At 36.0% G+C, this 16,187-nt stretch overlaps 2 protein-coding genes across 2 annotated transcripts; one reads left to right on the forward strand and one right to left on the reverse strand.

Annotated features, from left to right (window-relative positions):
• Positions 1-559: 559 nt before the first annotated feature.
• Positions 560-6,051, forward strand: LOC105637771 (Gls protein (DUF810)). The gene is made up of 5 exons (XM_012221385.4): positions 560-1,590; positions 2,186-3,055; positions 3,438-3,890; positions 4,204-4,393; positions 4,487-6,051. Exons 1-5 carry the CDS (start codon positions 1,087-1,089, stop codon positions 5,416-5,418), a joined length of 2,949 nt encoding a protein of 982 aa, XP_012076775.1. The 5' UTR covers positions 560-1,086; the 3' UTR covers positions 5,419-6,051.
• Positions 6,052-6,260: 209 nt separating this feature from the next.
• Positions 6,261-14,953, reverse strand: STT3A (staurosporin and temperature sensitive 3-like A). Its single transcript, XM_012221386.4, has 23 exons — positions 14,686-14,953; positions 14,129-14,191; positions 13,938-13,993; positions 13,749-13,820; positions 13,523-13,628; positions 13,385-13,435; positions 11,982-12,077; positions 11,755-11,814; positions 11,560-11,673; positions 10,782-10,868; positions 9,880-9,983; positions 9,587-9,682; positions 9,189-9,309; positions 9,020-9,100; positions 8,798-8,929; positions 8,468-8,701; positions 8,165-8,311; positions 7,695-7,881; positions 7,475-7,572; positions 7,204-7,283; positions 7,028-7,115; positions 6,662-6,751; positions 6,261-6,565 (listed from the first exon to the last, which is right to left on the reverse strand). The coding sequence occupies exons 1-23, from the start codon at positions 14,803-14,805 to the stop codon at positions 6,518-6,520; spliced, it is 2,331 nt and encodes a 776-aa protein (XP_012076776.1). The 5' UTR covers positions 14,806-14,953; the 3' UTR covers positions 6,261-6,517.
• Between the last annotated feature and the right edge of the window lie 1,234 nt (positions 14,954-16,187).

A 16,187-nucleotide genomic window follows, 5' to 3' on the forward strand; every position in this document is an offset into this window, starting at 1 on the left:
CTTCCAATTTATGAATTCTTACTTACTAATTAAAAGCTGCCAAGTGTCAATTATTAGATGCTGTTTCAATTATTTAAACATTTTACATTATATTCTTTAATAATAATCTATATAAAGCTCAAACTATATCTATTATGATGAGATGAGATAGAAAGAGTATAATACTATTAATTTTAATCTAATTAACTTCTCAACTAACAAAGTGAAAATGCGGTACATGAATGCATTAGAACGTTGAACCAGGTTTGAATCTTTCTCTTTCTTTAGTGCTCAAAGAAAAAAATAAAATAAAAATGATCGAGATTCTTTTAAATATAAAAAAAAAATTAAGAGACAATTATCTAATTATTGTATTATATTAATTTAAAAAATGGAAGAGGTGTAGCTTTTAAGCCTTTTGCCCGTTGTCGGGTTGTACTTTGGCCTGACCAAGAAGCCAAAAAATTCAATCGAACACAGGCTTCTGTTTGACATTTTCCTTCTAAGATACTTCGGTTTTGAGCAAGTCTTCTTATTAATTAATCTACTCATTTTCAGATTCAGATTCATGTTCACATTCCCAGCCAAATGTCAGCTCAACTCACCCGCCGCCAATAATACTTGTAATTAAAACAAAAGGTTGATATTGAATATTTAAATTTAAATGGTTTCAAATTAATTTATTTTTGCTTATTTAAGATATATAAAAGAATTCCATACAAATGGGTTCTTCTTTCTCCATTATTACTCCGTTTTGTTTATGTTTAACTTTGCTGAATATTTCTTTCACGAGCGAAGCCTGAGTCTCAGACCAGACCACCGCGTCATCTTTCATTCTGAAATCCAATAATTCACTCCTTTACTTTTTCTGTATTATTCTCTTTTCTTCTTTCTCTGTTGATACTGTAAGAGAAATTCTATACCTTTTTCTTTATAATCATGGCTACCTTAAAAACCAAGCAAGAATAACACAAACCAATCCATTTTCGCTTTCTCTCTCTGTCGTAAACTAAAGAAAAGGACCACCACCAAAACCCACTCTAACACCCACAAAAAGTCTTCTTCTTTAGCCCACCTTCTTTCCTTTATCTACCTACTTAGCATAATATGTCTCACATCTTCAGGGACAAATCTTTAGGCAATTCCAGTAGACACGCTCAAAACGGCGCCGTTGCAGTGACCATGGCTGTTTACCCTATTCAAGACCTTCAATCTCCTTTCTCTGATGCAGCTCCCAACTTGTCCGATTCGGAGCTCCGAGAATCCGCCTATGAAATTCTAATTGGGGCTTGCCGGACCTCCGGGACTAGGCCGTTGACTTACATCTCACAGTCGGAAAGAACTTCGGATAAAGCTTCGGCTCCTTCGACGGCGGCGGCGCCGTCGCTTCAGCGGTCGTTGACGTCAACGGCAGCAAGTAAGGTGAAGAAGGCGCTAGGGCTGAGGTCGGGTCCCACGAAGAGGAGAACCGGTGGTGCTGGTGACTCGGTGAATGGAGGGAGGGAGAAGAAGACGGTGACGATTGGAGAGTTGGTTAGAGTGCAAATGAGAGTATCGGAGCAGACTGATTCGAGGATTAGGCGAGCGATGTTGAGGGTTGCTGCTGGTCAGGTTAGTGTCGGCCTTTGAATTTAGTATACGCCTGTTCGATTGCTAAGAATAAGAAAGTTAAAGCAGGTGAAGGAAACTGATTTCTTAAATTTTGTTTCAATGAAAGAAAAGAAAATTAATTTGAAGGAGAAAGTTAAAAGTGAGAACTTTGTTTCGATAATTTTTTTGATCTTTCTTGGAGATGCTGATTTGAATTATCTTCCAGTTTGAGTAAGTATGAGATTGTAGGGAATAGTATGATTACTGGAATCATTTGTTTTTGTATTTTTATTTTTTATTTTTAAATGTCCAATCATTTCCAAGTGTTGAGGTCCCCGGATCCCATTACCTTGCTAGCATTTCTCTCCCTTGTGAATAGAGAGAATTGTGGTTCCAGTTGATTTTGAACGTGATAGGGAAAGAACCGTGGATGTAATTTTAGTTCAATTAAAAATCAGTTGAGATTTTTTTTAAGTTCTGTTGGGATATGCATTTGTTGATTTTTATGAATTGTGTGTAAAAGTTTAAGCTTTTAATTCATTGCGGTTTGCTCAATATGATCTTCTAAATGAGCAGGATTAATTATTGAGCTGCTGTTTTTATGCACTTGTATCAGCTTGGAAAACGCATAGAGTCAATGGTTCTTCCTCTGGAGCTGTTGCAGCAGCTCAAGTCTTCAGATTTTCCCAATCAACAAGAATATGAAGCTTGGCAGAAGAGAAATTTGAAGCTTCTAGAAGCTGGACTGCTTTTGCATCCTAACATGCCACTTGATAAGTCTGATACTGCTCCAAGGCGACTCCAACAGGGTATTCATACAGCATTAGATAAACCGATTGAAACTGGAAAGAACAATGAATCAATGCAATTTCTCCGAAACCTAGTTATGTCTCTTGCCTGCAGATCATTTGATGGGTCTGTTTCTGAAAGATGCCATTGGGCTGATGGGTTGCCATTGAATTTGAGACTCTATCAAATGCTCTTAAATGCTTGTTTTGATATTAATGACGAATCAATTGTTATTGAAGAAATTGATGAAGTTTTAGAACTCATAAAGAAGACTTGGCCAGTCCTTGGGATGAACCAGATGTTGCATAACCTCTGTTTTTTGTGGGTTTTATTTGACCACTATGTTGCAACTGGCCAAGTTGAGGATGACCTATTGTTTGCTACCAATAATCTGTTGATGGAAGTTGAAAAGGATGCCAAGACAACTAAGGATTCAGATTATTCCAAGATTTTGAGTTCCATATTGAGTTCAATATTGGGTTGGGCAGAGAAAAGGCTTCTTGCTTATCGTAATAGTTTTCATAGTGATAATATTGAATCACTGCAAAGTGTTGCTGCTGTGGCTGTTGTGTCTGCAAAAATACTGGTCGAAGATATCTCTTATGAGTATCATAGGAGAAGGAAAGAAGGTGGGGATGTAGCCCATAATAGAATTGACACTTACATAAGGTCATCGTTGCGTGCTGCTTTTTTTCAGGTAAGTTCTTATTGTTTTCATCACGATTTCCTTAACAGTAGTGATTTAACTTTATCAATGCACATTTTATCTCCAGTATTCCGTGTCTTCCAGTTAACATTCTATCTCAATGGTTAGACACTCACCTTAAGGATTTTGCTTTTCTGAATAGAACAGACTGACATTTGATGGAGATACAAAGCCTTCACTTCTGAGTTGTCCTCTTGGGGACTCTGCCTTTTTCATTAATTGTTTGTCTATTTGATTTATTCTATTTCCACTGTTAATCAATTCATGCATTTATACTATTTCCATGGTTAATCAATTCACCTAAATACACTAGCTTGCTGGTTTTGCTATCATATATTATGATTTAAGGGTTTTGTTTTTCCTTCTGAGTCAGAAAATGGAGAAGTTTAAATCAAGCAAGCATCGTAGACAACAGCAAAATTCCCTTCCTGTCTTGTCCCTCCTTGCTCAAGACATTAGTGAACTGGCTTTTAGCGAGAAGGCAATGTTCAGTCCAATATTTAAGAGATGGCACCCTCTTGCAGCAGGAGTAGCAGTAGCCACCCTCCATTCTTGCTATGGAAATGAGCTGAAGAAATTTTTTTCAGGCGTTAGTGAATTGACACCTGATGCAATTCAGGTGCTGAGTGCTGCTGACAAATTGGAGAAAGATCTTGTGCAGATTGCAGTTGAGGATGCAGTGGACAGTGAAGATGGTGGAAAGTCAATAATTCAAGAGATGCCTCCTTATGAGGCTGAAACTTTGATTGCCAATCTTGTGAAATCTTGGATGAGAACAAGAGTTGACATGCTGAAGGAATGGGTAGATAGGAATCTGCAACAAGAGGTATTGTGGCACTTCCTCTTCAGTATATAGATATGAATTCATAGGATAGGGTAATAGCAGCTGTTTACCCCAAGTTTATTTTGCAGCAAAGTATTATCTAAAAGAATGAACTCAGGAATAAGTGTAACTACACGGGAAGCTAAAAATAAATTCTGGTCAGGATATATACTAAGCCCTCAGATCTTATGTGAAAATTTATAGGATTCAAATTGATAAATAGAGGAATACCAGTAACTTAAAACTCTGTTTCTGATTGGCAAATTTGAAACATTTCATTTTTCCATGACCTGATCTTCCAGTTCTTTATTTGTAGGTATGGAATTCACAGGCAAACAAAGAGCGAATTGCTCCTTCTGCTGTTGAAGTTCTACGAATTTTTGATGAAACTTTAGAGGCATTCTTCCTGTTGCCAATACTTATGCATCAAAGCTTGCTTCCTGACTTGGTAACTGGGCTTGACAGATGTCTCCAAAATTACATCTTGAAGACAAAATCTGGTTGTGGTATGGAATTCATTACCTGCAGAATTGTATACCGACATTTAAATTGCAAAGCTCCTATAATACAAAAAATATATATTCCTTTATGTTCTGCAGGGACCCGAAGTACTTTCCTTCCTACTATGCCTGCATTGACCAGGTGTACTGCAGGATCCAAATTCCATGTGTTCAAAAAGAAGGAGAAGTCACATGTAACCCAGAGAAGGAAATCTCAGGTCGGATCTACAAATGGGGATGCCTCCTATGGGATACCCCAGCTATGTGTACGTATTAATACTTTGCAGCACATTCGCATGCAACTAGAAGTCTTGGGAAAGAGAACAGTCATTCAACTGAGGAATTCTAAATCAATTCAAGAGGATGGTCTTGCTAATGGGATGGGGGTGAAGTTTGAGCTTTCAGCAGCTGCTTGTGTGGAAGGAATTCAACAACTCTGTGAGGCAACAGCGTATAAGGTGGTCTTCGATGACCTAAGTCATGTTCTTTGGGATGGCCTGTATGTTGGAGACGTTTCGTCTTCTAGGATTGAGCCTTTTCTTCAGGAACTTGAGCAGTATTTGGAAATTATCTCATCTACAGTGCATGACAGGGTCAGAACAAGAGTTATCACTGATGTGATGAAGGCATCCTTTGATGGATTTTTATTGGTTTTACTTGCTGGTGGCCCTTCCCGTGCTTTCACTCTGCAGGATTCTGAAATGATTGAAGATGATTTTAAATTTCTCACAGATTTGTTCTGGTCTAACGGAGATGGATTGCCAACTGAGTTAATAAATAAGTTTTCTACCACAGTTAAGGCTGTGCTTCCTTTATTTCATACCGACACTGAGAGTATAGTTGAACGATTTAAGAGCCTTACACTAGAGAGTTATGGTTCTTCTGCTAAATCCAGGCTTCCATTGCCTCCAACTTCAGGCCAGTGGGGCCCTACCGAACCAAACACACTATTGAGAGTTTTGTGTTATCGGAATGATGAAACAGCTGCGAAGTTCCTGAAGAGGACTTACAACTTACCCAAGAAGCTGTAACAACCTTGCATATGTGGGATGATGAGGTGTTACAGTTCTCAGGTGAAGAACTGCAATGAAAATAATTGTGGCATTGCCAGTATATATTATATCAAAATGAGATCAAAAGCTCCAACAACATGGTTTTGCTGTATATCGTGATAGAGACAGTACACTTTTGCGGATAGAATACTCTCATGTATAGTGTATTTATTGGTTTGATTCTTTGAGTTTGAAGCTTTAACTGAGCAGTTATAGTCTTGCTGGAGAACTTCACAGGACTGCTCCTGTTCCTTTTATGTAGAGGGCTAACAACATTTGGAAATTTATACATCTCAAGGAAAGAGTGCAGGCATCTTTCTATTAATTATTTGGTGCTCAAAAGGAACGATTCCTCCATTGGAATTGCATAATGAGAAGCATTTGATGGATTTGGTGGGCTGTTTGGCTCTTACTCTTTGTTTTTCCAAAAAAAAAGTCTTATATTCTTATTCCATAAGTCTTCAGTTGCTGAGACCGACTACAGAGATCAAAGATAAAGATTTGGTAGTTTAATTGTGATAAACTTGATAGCTGTGAATGAGTTTGTGGATTGACTGATTGAGCAACATTTGCATCACAATCGTTGTATAAATATAATGCTGTAATTTTGCATTGGTTCCTGATGCCTGTGTATGGCCAATTGCATATTGGATGGTTTTCTGATAATGGCAGCAACTTCAGCCCATATAGTATCTGATGCATGAACATGAATAGGATCCCTTGTGAAAGGATTTGGACCTGATAAGAAAATCATATCTGTAACTCTACTTGGACAACTTACAAAAGAAAAAGTAGGACATGTCCAATACGCCAATGAGGGGTTGTAGAGAATCTAATTCTGTATTGCTCAGTAACAATTCTAACGTATTAATCCAAAATTGATTAGTGTTTGTTACAACACAAGTACTTGGAGAAAATACAAGATCATTTTTAAGACTGCAAAATCTTTGATCGATAAATTGCATCTCACTGTGAAAATGATCAACTATGCCTTCTTGATCCCTCTCCAAATGCTCTCGCATTTAAATTGTATATGAAATACAAACGTCTAAAATCATTAACCTGTAAAAAAGTTCATCTAGTGCCATGGATTCCTCTTATTAGTCCCACTTCTTGAGCTTCCCTTCTGCAACAAGAGTAAATGCAGCCAAAGTAAGTCATTAAAATATTTCATGAGGAATGTAGTGGTAAAACCAAACAAACATCGACCGTCCATACGTACCGATTTTGACTTTTTGGTCTTTCCTCGGATCCTGTTCTTCGGAGGTTTCAATTTGTATATGCGAACCATCCAATGATGAGTTGTGAATACCTAATTTCAACAAAACCCCACCTACTCAGACACGTACTAGCCATTTCCCCAAAATTAAAAAAAAAAAAAAGCATTTTATTTATTTTAATAGGCAAGAACCCAAAGGTTTTTAGAAGTCAGGTAAGAGGGACCTAAAAGAAAGGCACTCAGGGCATGCATTATTTGATTTTTAGGGCACTGCAACTTTGCAACTCCCAAATTCTGGGAGGTGCGACTATTATTAGCCTACGTTATGCAAAACCTGCCAACATGTAATGAACATAAAGATTATCTGACCTCCTCAAAATGTGTAAGTTTGAAATATTTCTTCCCAATTTCTGTTCGCCTGACTCTATCAAAGCCTTTACCATCAGTTTCCACAAACCTGTAGGGAGGAAATTGCAGCATAAAACAACTGTTCAATACTCGAACCAACCATTCACTTCACATTTAATAGGCTACAAAAATCACACCTGTAATATGAGAGCTTGTACATGAGACAATTTAACATAGTTGGTGTAGCCTGATTATCTATTCGATACTGGCCATCCCTCTATGGACAAAAAAAGGCACCAAGTATTTAAGATAGACCAATAAGTAAGCTGAAGCATCTAATCTTGGCCAGAAGACATATATAATGAATTGAATGATTTATATGGACAATATCAATCCAGTATGAGACTTATTGACAAGAATCCAGAAGAATGGAACTTCAATCAAATAAAGCTAAAAATGAGAGTTTACCAGGTAATCAGGCTCTTTAATATGAGGGAATACACCCCCTCCAATACGAACCATCCACAGGAACTTATTTATATCATCACTAGGGTAGCCAACAAGACCTGATGAGTTAAGAAATTCATCAGAACCTTCTTGTATTTCCCCCACCTTTTCTATGGGTAGAAGAAAAATGGGAGGGATGAGGATAGAGGTTTATTTGAGCAAAATGATAATGGAAACAAACCTCCAAAGACAACTAGAACATATTTTACGTCCAAGGAGTTGAAGATTTCCCAGGCTGCCTTTTCAGGAGAAGACATAGCAGTGCCAACAGTTGCAATATGCGTGTTATTCCAGGTATTATTGTCAACAATAACAGTTCGGTTAGCCATAGCAGTCGTTTGATAACCATAGTCCCACCATGATGCAACCTGAAAGAACCAAAGTCCAATCAATCATGTTGCCAGGTTTAAATAACTGACAACAACAAGTTCAAGTATAGACTAGTAAATAATATCACACTACAGAAAGAGAAAGACCATACAATACATTTGATGAAAATAATGATAAAAATTTTCAGTATCCGGTTTTTAACAAAGATCAATGTCATAATTCCAATACCATCAATGCCACGGTTTTTAACAGATATCAACACATGAATACTGTCATTTTAATCTAGTGGGTATGACAAGGGAAAAAATGGAAGAAACTCACTTTATCATCCACCTCAGTATTGTGGCTTAACCATGCATAGGCTTCTCTAAAATCATCAAAAACATGTAAGCCACCATCTTGTGAATAAGATGTTAAAACAATAGAGGGAGCTGAATAAGCTTCTGCTGCTGCCCAGACACAATGAACCTACAAGGTCAAATGTCAGTTATAATCAAAAGACATCTTTTTATTCATAATGAACTGAAAATATTTAACTATATCACAGATTCCAGAATGTAGGCTGGCATTTTGAAATCTCAGAATATAATGGTATGAGAGATACGGGGGACAGGGCCCACATACCACATAGAAGGCACCAAGCAACACAAGCAACAGAATAGCAAAGATAGATGCCTCCAAAGGTAACACAAGAAGCTTTTTTTCAATTTTGGATTTAACCGCTGGCTTATCCACAATCTCTTTCTCCTTCTTTTTGTTCTTTTTTGAAGGCCGTTGTTCCTTTGCTGTGTCTTCAGTTTTCTCAGTCTTTGCTGCATCATTTTGTGTTATAACAGTACTGGAACTAGCATCTCCTGACTTAACAGTCAAAATCATAAATAGAGCTCAGTTCTAAACTGATAAATAGTTGAAGTAACAAAAACCAACAATGTGAAGAAAAAAATACATGCTTACATCAATTTGGGAACTGCTTGATGATCCGGGGAGCTGAAACTTGATTGATCGGGTGAAAACACTAAAAGCTTCAGAAAGGGCAATTCCAGACATGATGCATGCAGCTGGGGCAAGTACAAGCATCAGACGCACCTATAATATGATCAAAATTCAAGATCACCCAAGGAGGCTCCAAGGAGTAGAAATACACAGTCATATTAGAGAAGCCAAGATTTTCCTTACCATGACTCCAGAAAAATATACAGATGTGACGATGTAAAGGACAACAAAGGAGCTTGCATCAGATAAAGGAAGAAAGCATGACTGCCAACAAATAAAGACAATGATGAAACTAGCTGTAAATGCAAGGTTATGTTTGAAAAGGCAAACCCATGTTGAAAACATAACTTACAATAATCCCGGCAGGAACTAGGAAAGCCAAAACATTGATATCCATGAAGTAAGATGGCCATGTAGGGGGTTGATGTTCGCTAACACTGGCAATAATTGGTATATACTTGCTTGCATAGGTTCTGTCACAATGAAATGAACAACAGAATGTGAGTTGCATAAGATTGCAAGTAAAACAGATGGCCCCCAACCCCCCCCCCCCCCCAATCCCAACCCCACAGAAACAGGAGGGGAAAAGGGGAAAATAGAGCGAGAAAGAGAGAAGAAGAAAGATATGAGCAATGACTGATGAGGTCGGACTGGTTGTAAGAAACTCAAGTTATACTCCTTTTATAATTGGCCCCAACACTTAAAATGACTATAGAAGGACATGCATAAATGATGAATCAAGCTACTTACGGGTCAAGCAAACTTAAACTTCTTCCACTCCATCCCTTTGTTGGACTAGAAGCTACCAATGCTATTAGAACTGCCATCACTGCACAACAGACTGCCCTGAAAAATACATAATGCCCAAGGATGGATGGATATCATTTTATGTTTTATGACAGAATGGCTTACGACGTTAAAAAAAGGAAAAAAAGAAAAGAACAGTAGTAATATTCATCATACTCTATATTAGCTCAGAATTTATATTATAATTACTTGAAAGTTAACATAGTAAAGAAAAAAGATGCTGAAAGGATTCTTACAGGCCAACAGATACAACAAGGGTAACAGCTACTTTAAACATTTTTGGAGAGAGAGTCCTTTTGATATAATACACAAAAGCCACCACATGGATTATAATGAAAACCTGCAGAAATACAATTAATAACAAGAGAAGGCCTGAGATAAAGAGAAGTAAAATTATGATCAAATACACAAGGTTGAAAGTATAGGGTAAAGGAATCTTTCTGGCAACCAAAGAAACTGAAAAGTCAAAAGTACGGCGTCAGTCAGAGTATCCTATGTACTAATCATTAGTAAGACTTCCAAGATTAACTCATATCCCATTCTCTTAGAAAGGGCGCTGCAGCTCCCCATATAAATGCCATTAATAGCTTTAAAGAACCTTGTAAACATGACATAGTACACTGAAAGACAAGCCATAGAAGTTGCTTATCTTGAAGAGGGCACGATATGGCTAAAACAATAAAACCAAAAATAATCCAAGCTGCTTGTCAGCTATTAAAACTCAACTTCAAAAAAGCTTGCTTGAGGTCATTCATTAAGGTTAATAATGAATTAAGTCAAACTCACTTACTAAATCATGTTTACAAATCATCAAAGCTTAAAATGAGTGCAATTCAATTTTTTCAAAATTCAAGAGCCAACTCATATGTTGACATATAACTTATTAGTAGCTTGAGTTGGAATTTAAATTTTATGTTTGATTCCATATGGAGTCCACAAATGCCAAAGCTTAGGTAAGCTAAATTTATTTTGACTCCTATTGCCCACTAACATCATTGGTTAGAGCCTTTCTTACCTTTTCTTGTCAATGATTCCAATATCTAAGGAAAAAATGAAGACTGATATAGTTTATAATTATATGAAGCGCCAAACAGTAGAGTGAATTATGTTTTAAAGATGGAAGACAGAGGGAGCTCACCAAAAAAGAAGCAAAATGTTCTGATGTCATGACTGCATTAAAACCAACAACAGGCACCAAAGCAGCCAGTAAAGTTCCTAAGACCACCTGCATTAAAAAGTCACACTTTCAACAAAAGCCAACTAAATATCATTTGTTTGGAGATGATAATGCAAACCTTCATATCTAACTAAAGAAACTTTTATTTGACAGTGACACTAGATGGCTGGCAGAGATTATAAAAATAATAATTGCACATTCTTGAAAGAACTCCCAAAGCTACTAGCCTGAGTGTCAAAAAGAACACACTTTTATCCATGAGACCTAAGCATGGTAACTCGTTGTCTCATCCTATTTAATAGAGATGATATTCTACATCCATTTTGCAACATTAGTAAAACAATAAGGATGCTGAAACCTACTCCATCCAGTGCCAGAATGCACCAGAATGCAAAATGATATTTTACTGATATAATTAATGTAAACTGAGAAATAATAAATCAGTCCTCCCCTTGAAAGTTCAACATCAGCAGCGCGATAATATATATGCCAGATACAATAACACAAAGTGAGGCCCAGAACAAGATCCACATCCAATCAAAACTGTCATTCTTATTTTCCCAGTTCTTTTATGGTCACAGGACAACCTATGTTTTGGGCTACTTCTCACTCATTCTCTAAAGAAATAGCAACACAACATGAATATTTCAAATTTCAATAATCATAACAGAACATTCATTATGTTTTTTATTTTCAACGTGAATATGATCAGAACTGTATGAGTACCATAGATACTTACAAGAGGAGCATATGCAATATACAGTCGAGAAGAGTACCGACCAGTCACAATGCACAAAAGGACATGCATTGGAATAAGATTAATTATAAAGGTGTAACCTCCCCACGAGCAAACCTAAAAGACAATATTTAGAAAATAATAACAATAAAAATGATAATTCATTATAAAGCCAAACTACATTAGCAGGACACCTACCATGTAGAAGTATGCTAAGGCATTCAAAGTGGCATAAAAGAGGGACCCTGTATTCAACGTCTGTACATAGTAGAAAATTAAAGTAAGCAAAGAATCAAAGATGGTAAAATATTTTCAAGAAATTCATAAGGTACTAAAACCATTAACCAGTACATTAGGATACATCTTATTGTGAGCATTTTTAAAAAGAATGCGTTAAGAGTTTCTAACTTTTACTAGCATCTTACCTTTATATAAAGATAAAAAGTGAAGATTAGAGCAAATATAGCTACAGCTTCATTATCATAGCTGCCAGCTACTGATCGAGATATATATGATGGAACCTGCAACAAAAGCAAGCATTTAACTTCAGGCATCAGTACAGCATACTCAAATGGCTGGAGGAGCTCATCTAATACAAAAGACCATTCCATCCATGCAAATTTGTACTATTTATCTAAACTTTTCTTTAAGACAAAAACATGGGGTAACTGCTCAACTTTTGCATATGAAACGGCAAACTGGGTGGAGCTTTCTGTATCAGGCTGCTTATTGCAGTTCACAACAAGAATCCAGCTCAGTTAGATGTTCTAAACTAGGTCCTTAGTCCCACTAGCCCAATGAAGAACAAGAATCCAGCTCTTGACATGATAACAGTTATATGCATTCCTTCAAATTTTCTAACAAATTTGCCACAGAATATGTAGCTTGCCTATATAGAGTTAGTGGTGTATTAGAACCATCGACTTCCACATCTACTGCATTTATTACGAATGATTATCAAACACCCAGATTCAATGAACAAAAATGAAAACTGAATTATGTATGACAAATATTGAAGACAGTGATCTACTGTATATAGCTTAATAGTGAAGACAATATTAACCAGGTTCACTAGAATAGGTCCCTTCTCCAGTAAAACAAGTCCTATAGGCTCATCAACCCTCCATCTGGCCAACTAACAAAGGAGGTTCTTCAAATTTGAAAACATCATTGAACTCCAATTATGAAAAATAGCATTTCTCTAGAGGACATAGTATAGCTGTACTTTAAGGAATAAATAATATAAACGATTCTGTTTCAGTTTATTGCCAACCTCTTCTAAGTTCTAATCGCACTCCATTGAAACAATAATAAAGGATCCAGCCCTCCCAGTCTAACAAAGATAGGGACTACCCAGGTCATAAACTACCACAAATGTTATAGAATTGCATCATTCGAATTCTTTAACAATAAATTGGTTCCTTTCTAACTAGTGGTCTGCAAGGAAAAAATTGCAATAAATGCAATGTGCATTGTATTCTTCTCCTCAACCATTCTAATGGTCAATACTAACTAAATGCGCACAAAGACATTGGCGTCTTCCATGAATTTTTCGTATACCCTTATTCTGTTCTAATACTTGACTAATTAACAGAATCGACAAGATAAATTATCCCAGGTTGACACTAGTTGATAATTCTCAACCGGCAACTACAGACTCAAATTCCATTTATTTAAGTTCAAATAAAATATAAAAATTATAAAAAAAAAATGCACTTTCTGATTTGATTTATTTGCAGGCTGACAATAATATAATGTAGCTTTTTCAATACAGCTACATTGAAAGATTTAAACGTATAAAGTTTCGAATACCCATTGTCTGATTTACCATGGCCAAAAGAGCTGCTGCTGTCAGTCCAGCGCCAGCACCTTTAACTTCCTATCAAGAAGCAATTGCACTACCATCAGCCTATCCGACTTAATTATCATTCAATAAGACGAGAGATCAATTACAGCATATACAAACCTTGGTCAAAAGGTAAGTGGCCCAAGAAGCAAATGCAGAGAAAATCGGTGCAGTGAATACACAAACAGTCTCGACAGATAAAGGAATATTCAATGAATTTAATATCCTGATGTAGGACAGTAACGAGTCAAAAAGTTAGCCAACACAACATTAATCACTACCATATGCCACTTTAAATGTTTTGATCGGTTGGACATCTTTTGTGATTAACTCCAAACATACTCACCACCAAAGTGTTCCTGCTGTCAAGGTCAAACCAGGGTAAACAGTTCCACCAATCACACGACCAAGAGGATACCTGAGTGAAATATAATGAAAGTGGTCAATTTAGAGAATCACACCAAAAACTAACGAATAGGATAAGAAACCAATAGCACTTCTATGAGAATTTATCAACCAGAAAAGTAGCAATTACCAGGTTCGATCATCAAACCAATTCCAAAAGTCATAAATCCCCTTTTTTGTTAGAAACTGAAATCACGAAACAAATAACCTGTCAACTTTTATATATCATCCTTAAATATGATGCGAAACCAACACTGAAATTAGAATATAAATTCAATTTACTTTGTCTTGGCACAACAGTAACAGTACGAGAAATTAAACCTGAGTGACTCTGTAATTGAAATAAGGATCAAACTCGTGAATAACACTCTCATACTTTATGACCTGAAAATCAATCAACAAGCTTGTGAGACTAAACAGCCAATAATGCAGGCGAGCCAATTTCATTACTAAAGCAAATTCAGTCACTAACGAAAATAAGCCACTGAAGATGCTTTAAATTCTCCAACAAACTTAAAATTGGAGGGAAAATTTTTCAACCGAACTAACTCTATGAGTAATTCAATTCAGCCCTTTCATTTCAAACCAAAAAATAAAAATATCACTTCAATTGCGTTTGCTTTTTATCTATTCCCTCAGCAAGGGAAACATAAATGACGAACTTTTATCTCTTTAAATAATCTAAACTTAAAAGCTTAGAAAAAAAAAATTGAGCTACCTTGCATTGAAATGCTCTATCGAGTCTATTGTTGATTTACGAGTAAAACTGAAGAATGCATCAATCATGTCGTTTTACTTCATTTCCGAAATAGATAAACAGGAATTGTGGAATGTGAGTTATACTATTAGGATCGGATCTATAGGATTCAGAAACTTACAGAGAACAGACGGATCGAGAAAGCGAGAACTCCGATCAATATAAGAATAAAGAACGAGAAAACATTGCCAAAGGCGTGTCGCAAGGTCGTTGGCCCTTTGGCGCTCTCTAGGACCGCCATTGATGGAAGAAGAGATAGAGCGTATTTGCGCTCTGTGTCGTGAAGGGTTTTTTGTAGGTCGTCGACAGAAATAGAAGACTTTGGAGTGAGAGGGGAGTGTGAGAGAGGACTATGGCAGCATTGCAAGCAGCTGATTTGCGGGAACTACGAAAATGTCCTTTTGCGATAAATGACGAAAATGATCTCAGGTGCTTCCGCTTATTGCCAATCGTGTCCCTTCTGTATGTACGTGGCAAGATGTTGTTGAAAACAAGGTGGATAGGTCGAGACATACGTGTCTTTTCCACGTGGCGATATTTTATTTGTTGTTTTGTTTGTCTCTCGAGTGTTGCTGATTTTGCGAGCTCAGTCCTCATGGTTTCTAAACTCTCTGCCTGTACTAGGAAGGAGTTGACAGGATGGTCATACATTGGATTTGGGATTATGCAAAATTTATATCCGGTTGGCAAAAATTTTTATATGTCCATGTCTGTATCCATTCTGTATGTATCTATGTTGTATCCATTCTGCTCATATTCAAATCCGGTTGGAGACAATATAATCCACTTTTTATGTTTAACCTAAAAAAATAGAATAATAATTTAATAAAAACTCATATTATTTATTATATTTGAAAACACAAAAATCTTAATAATAATTTCAAATATTATATGCTATGTATACGAGACTTTAGAAATTGTTAAGCGCAAAAAAAAAAAAATCAAGCTATTGGTCTTAATGTTGAACTCATATTCTTTTGTTTGATATAGAAATTAAAAAAAAAAAAACAAAAATAATAAGGTGATTTGAGATAATGATTTAAAAATAAATAGAAAATAAAAAAGTAGGAGCAAAATAAAACAACTACACTCCATGCATATAATTACAATCAACAATTTATAAATATAATTAAAAGATAAAATTACCTTTCACGAATCGGATTCAAATTATACTATATTTATATATGATCCACATTCATATCAGATTTTATTTTGAAATCTATACGAGATTCATCATTAAATTGATAGGACCATGTTGGATATCCGATGAACAGAGTCTTTTAGTCATCCATACGAGTTGATTTAGTTGATGTTATTTATACTGTTTATAAGGGAAGGAGTTGGGTTATTTTAGGAATAGGATTAGGAACATGTATGTTAATGGTACTTTAAATTAAAAATAAAATTTCATTTCATATATAATAAATAAGAAACTAAATAATAGATCAATGATTGTTTCCCCTGAAAATTCATTTTTCAACCAATGATTCCATGTTGATTCATTCTAAAACACAAAAGAAAAGCAATCTTAATTTAATTTATGTATGAAATTGACTCTTGTTATGATGTATATAAGTAGCATATGATATATATTTTTTTTCCATTTTTATATTATGCTTTTCC

Source organism: Jatropha curcas, chromosome 8, assembly GCF_041381405.1.
Source record: "Jatropha curcas cultivar XTBG-Jc1 chromosome 8, XTBG_Jcur_1.0, whole genome shotgun sequence".
NCBI lineage: Eukaryota > Viridiplantae > Streptophyta > Magnoliopsida > Malpighiales > Euphorbiaceae > Jatropha > Jatropha curcas.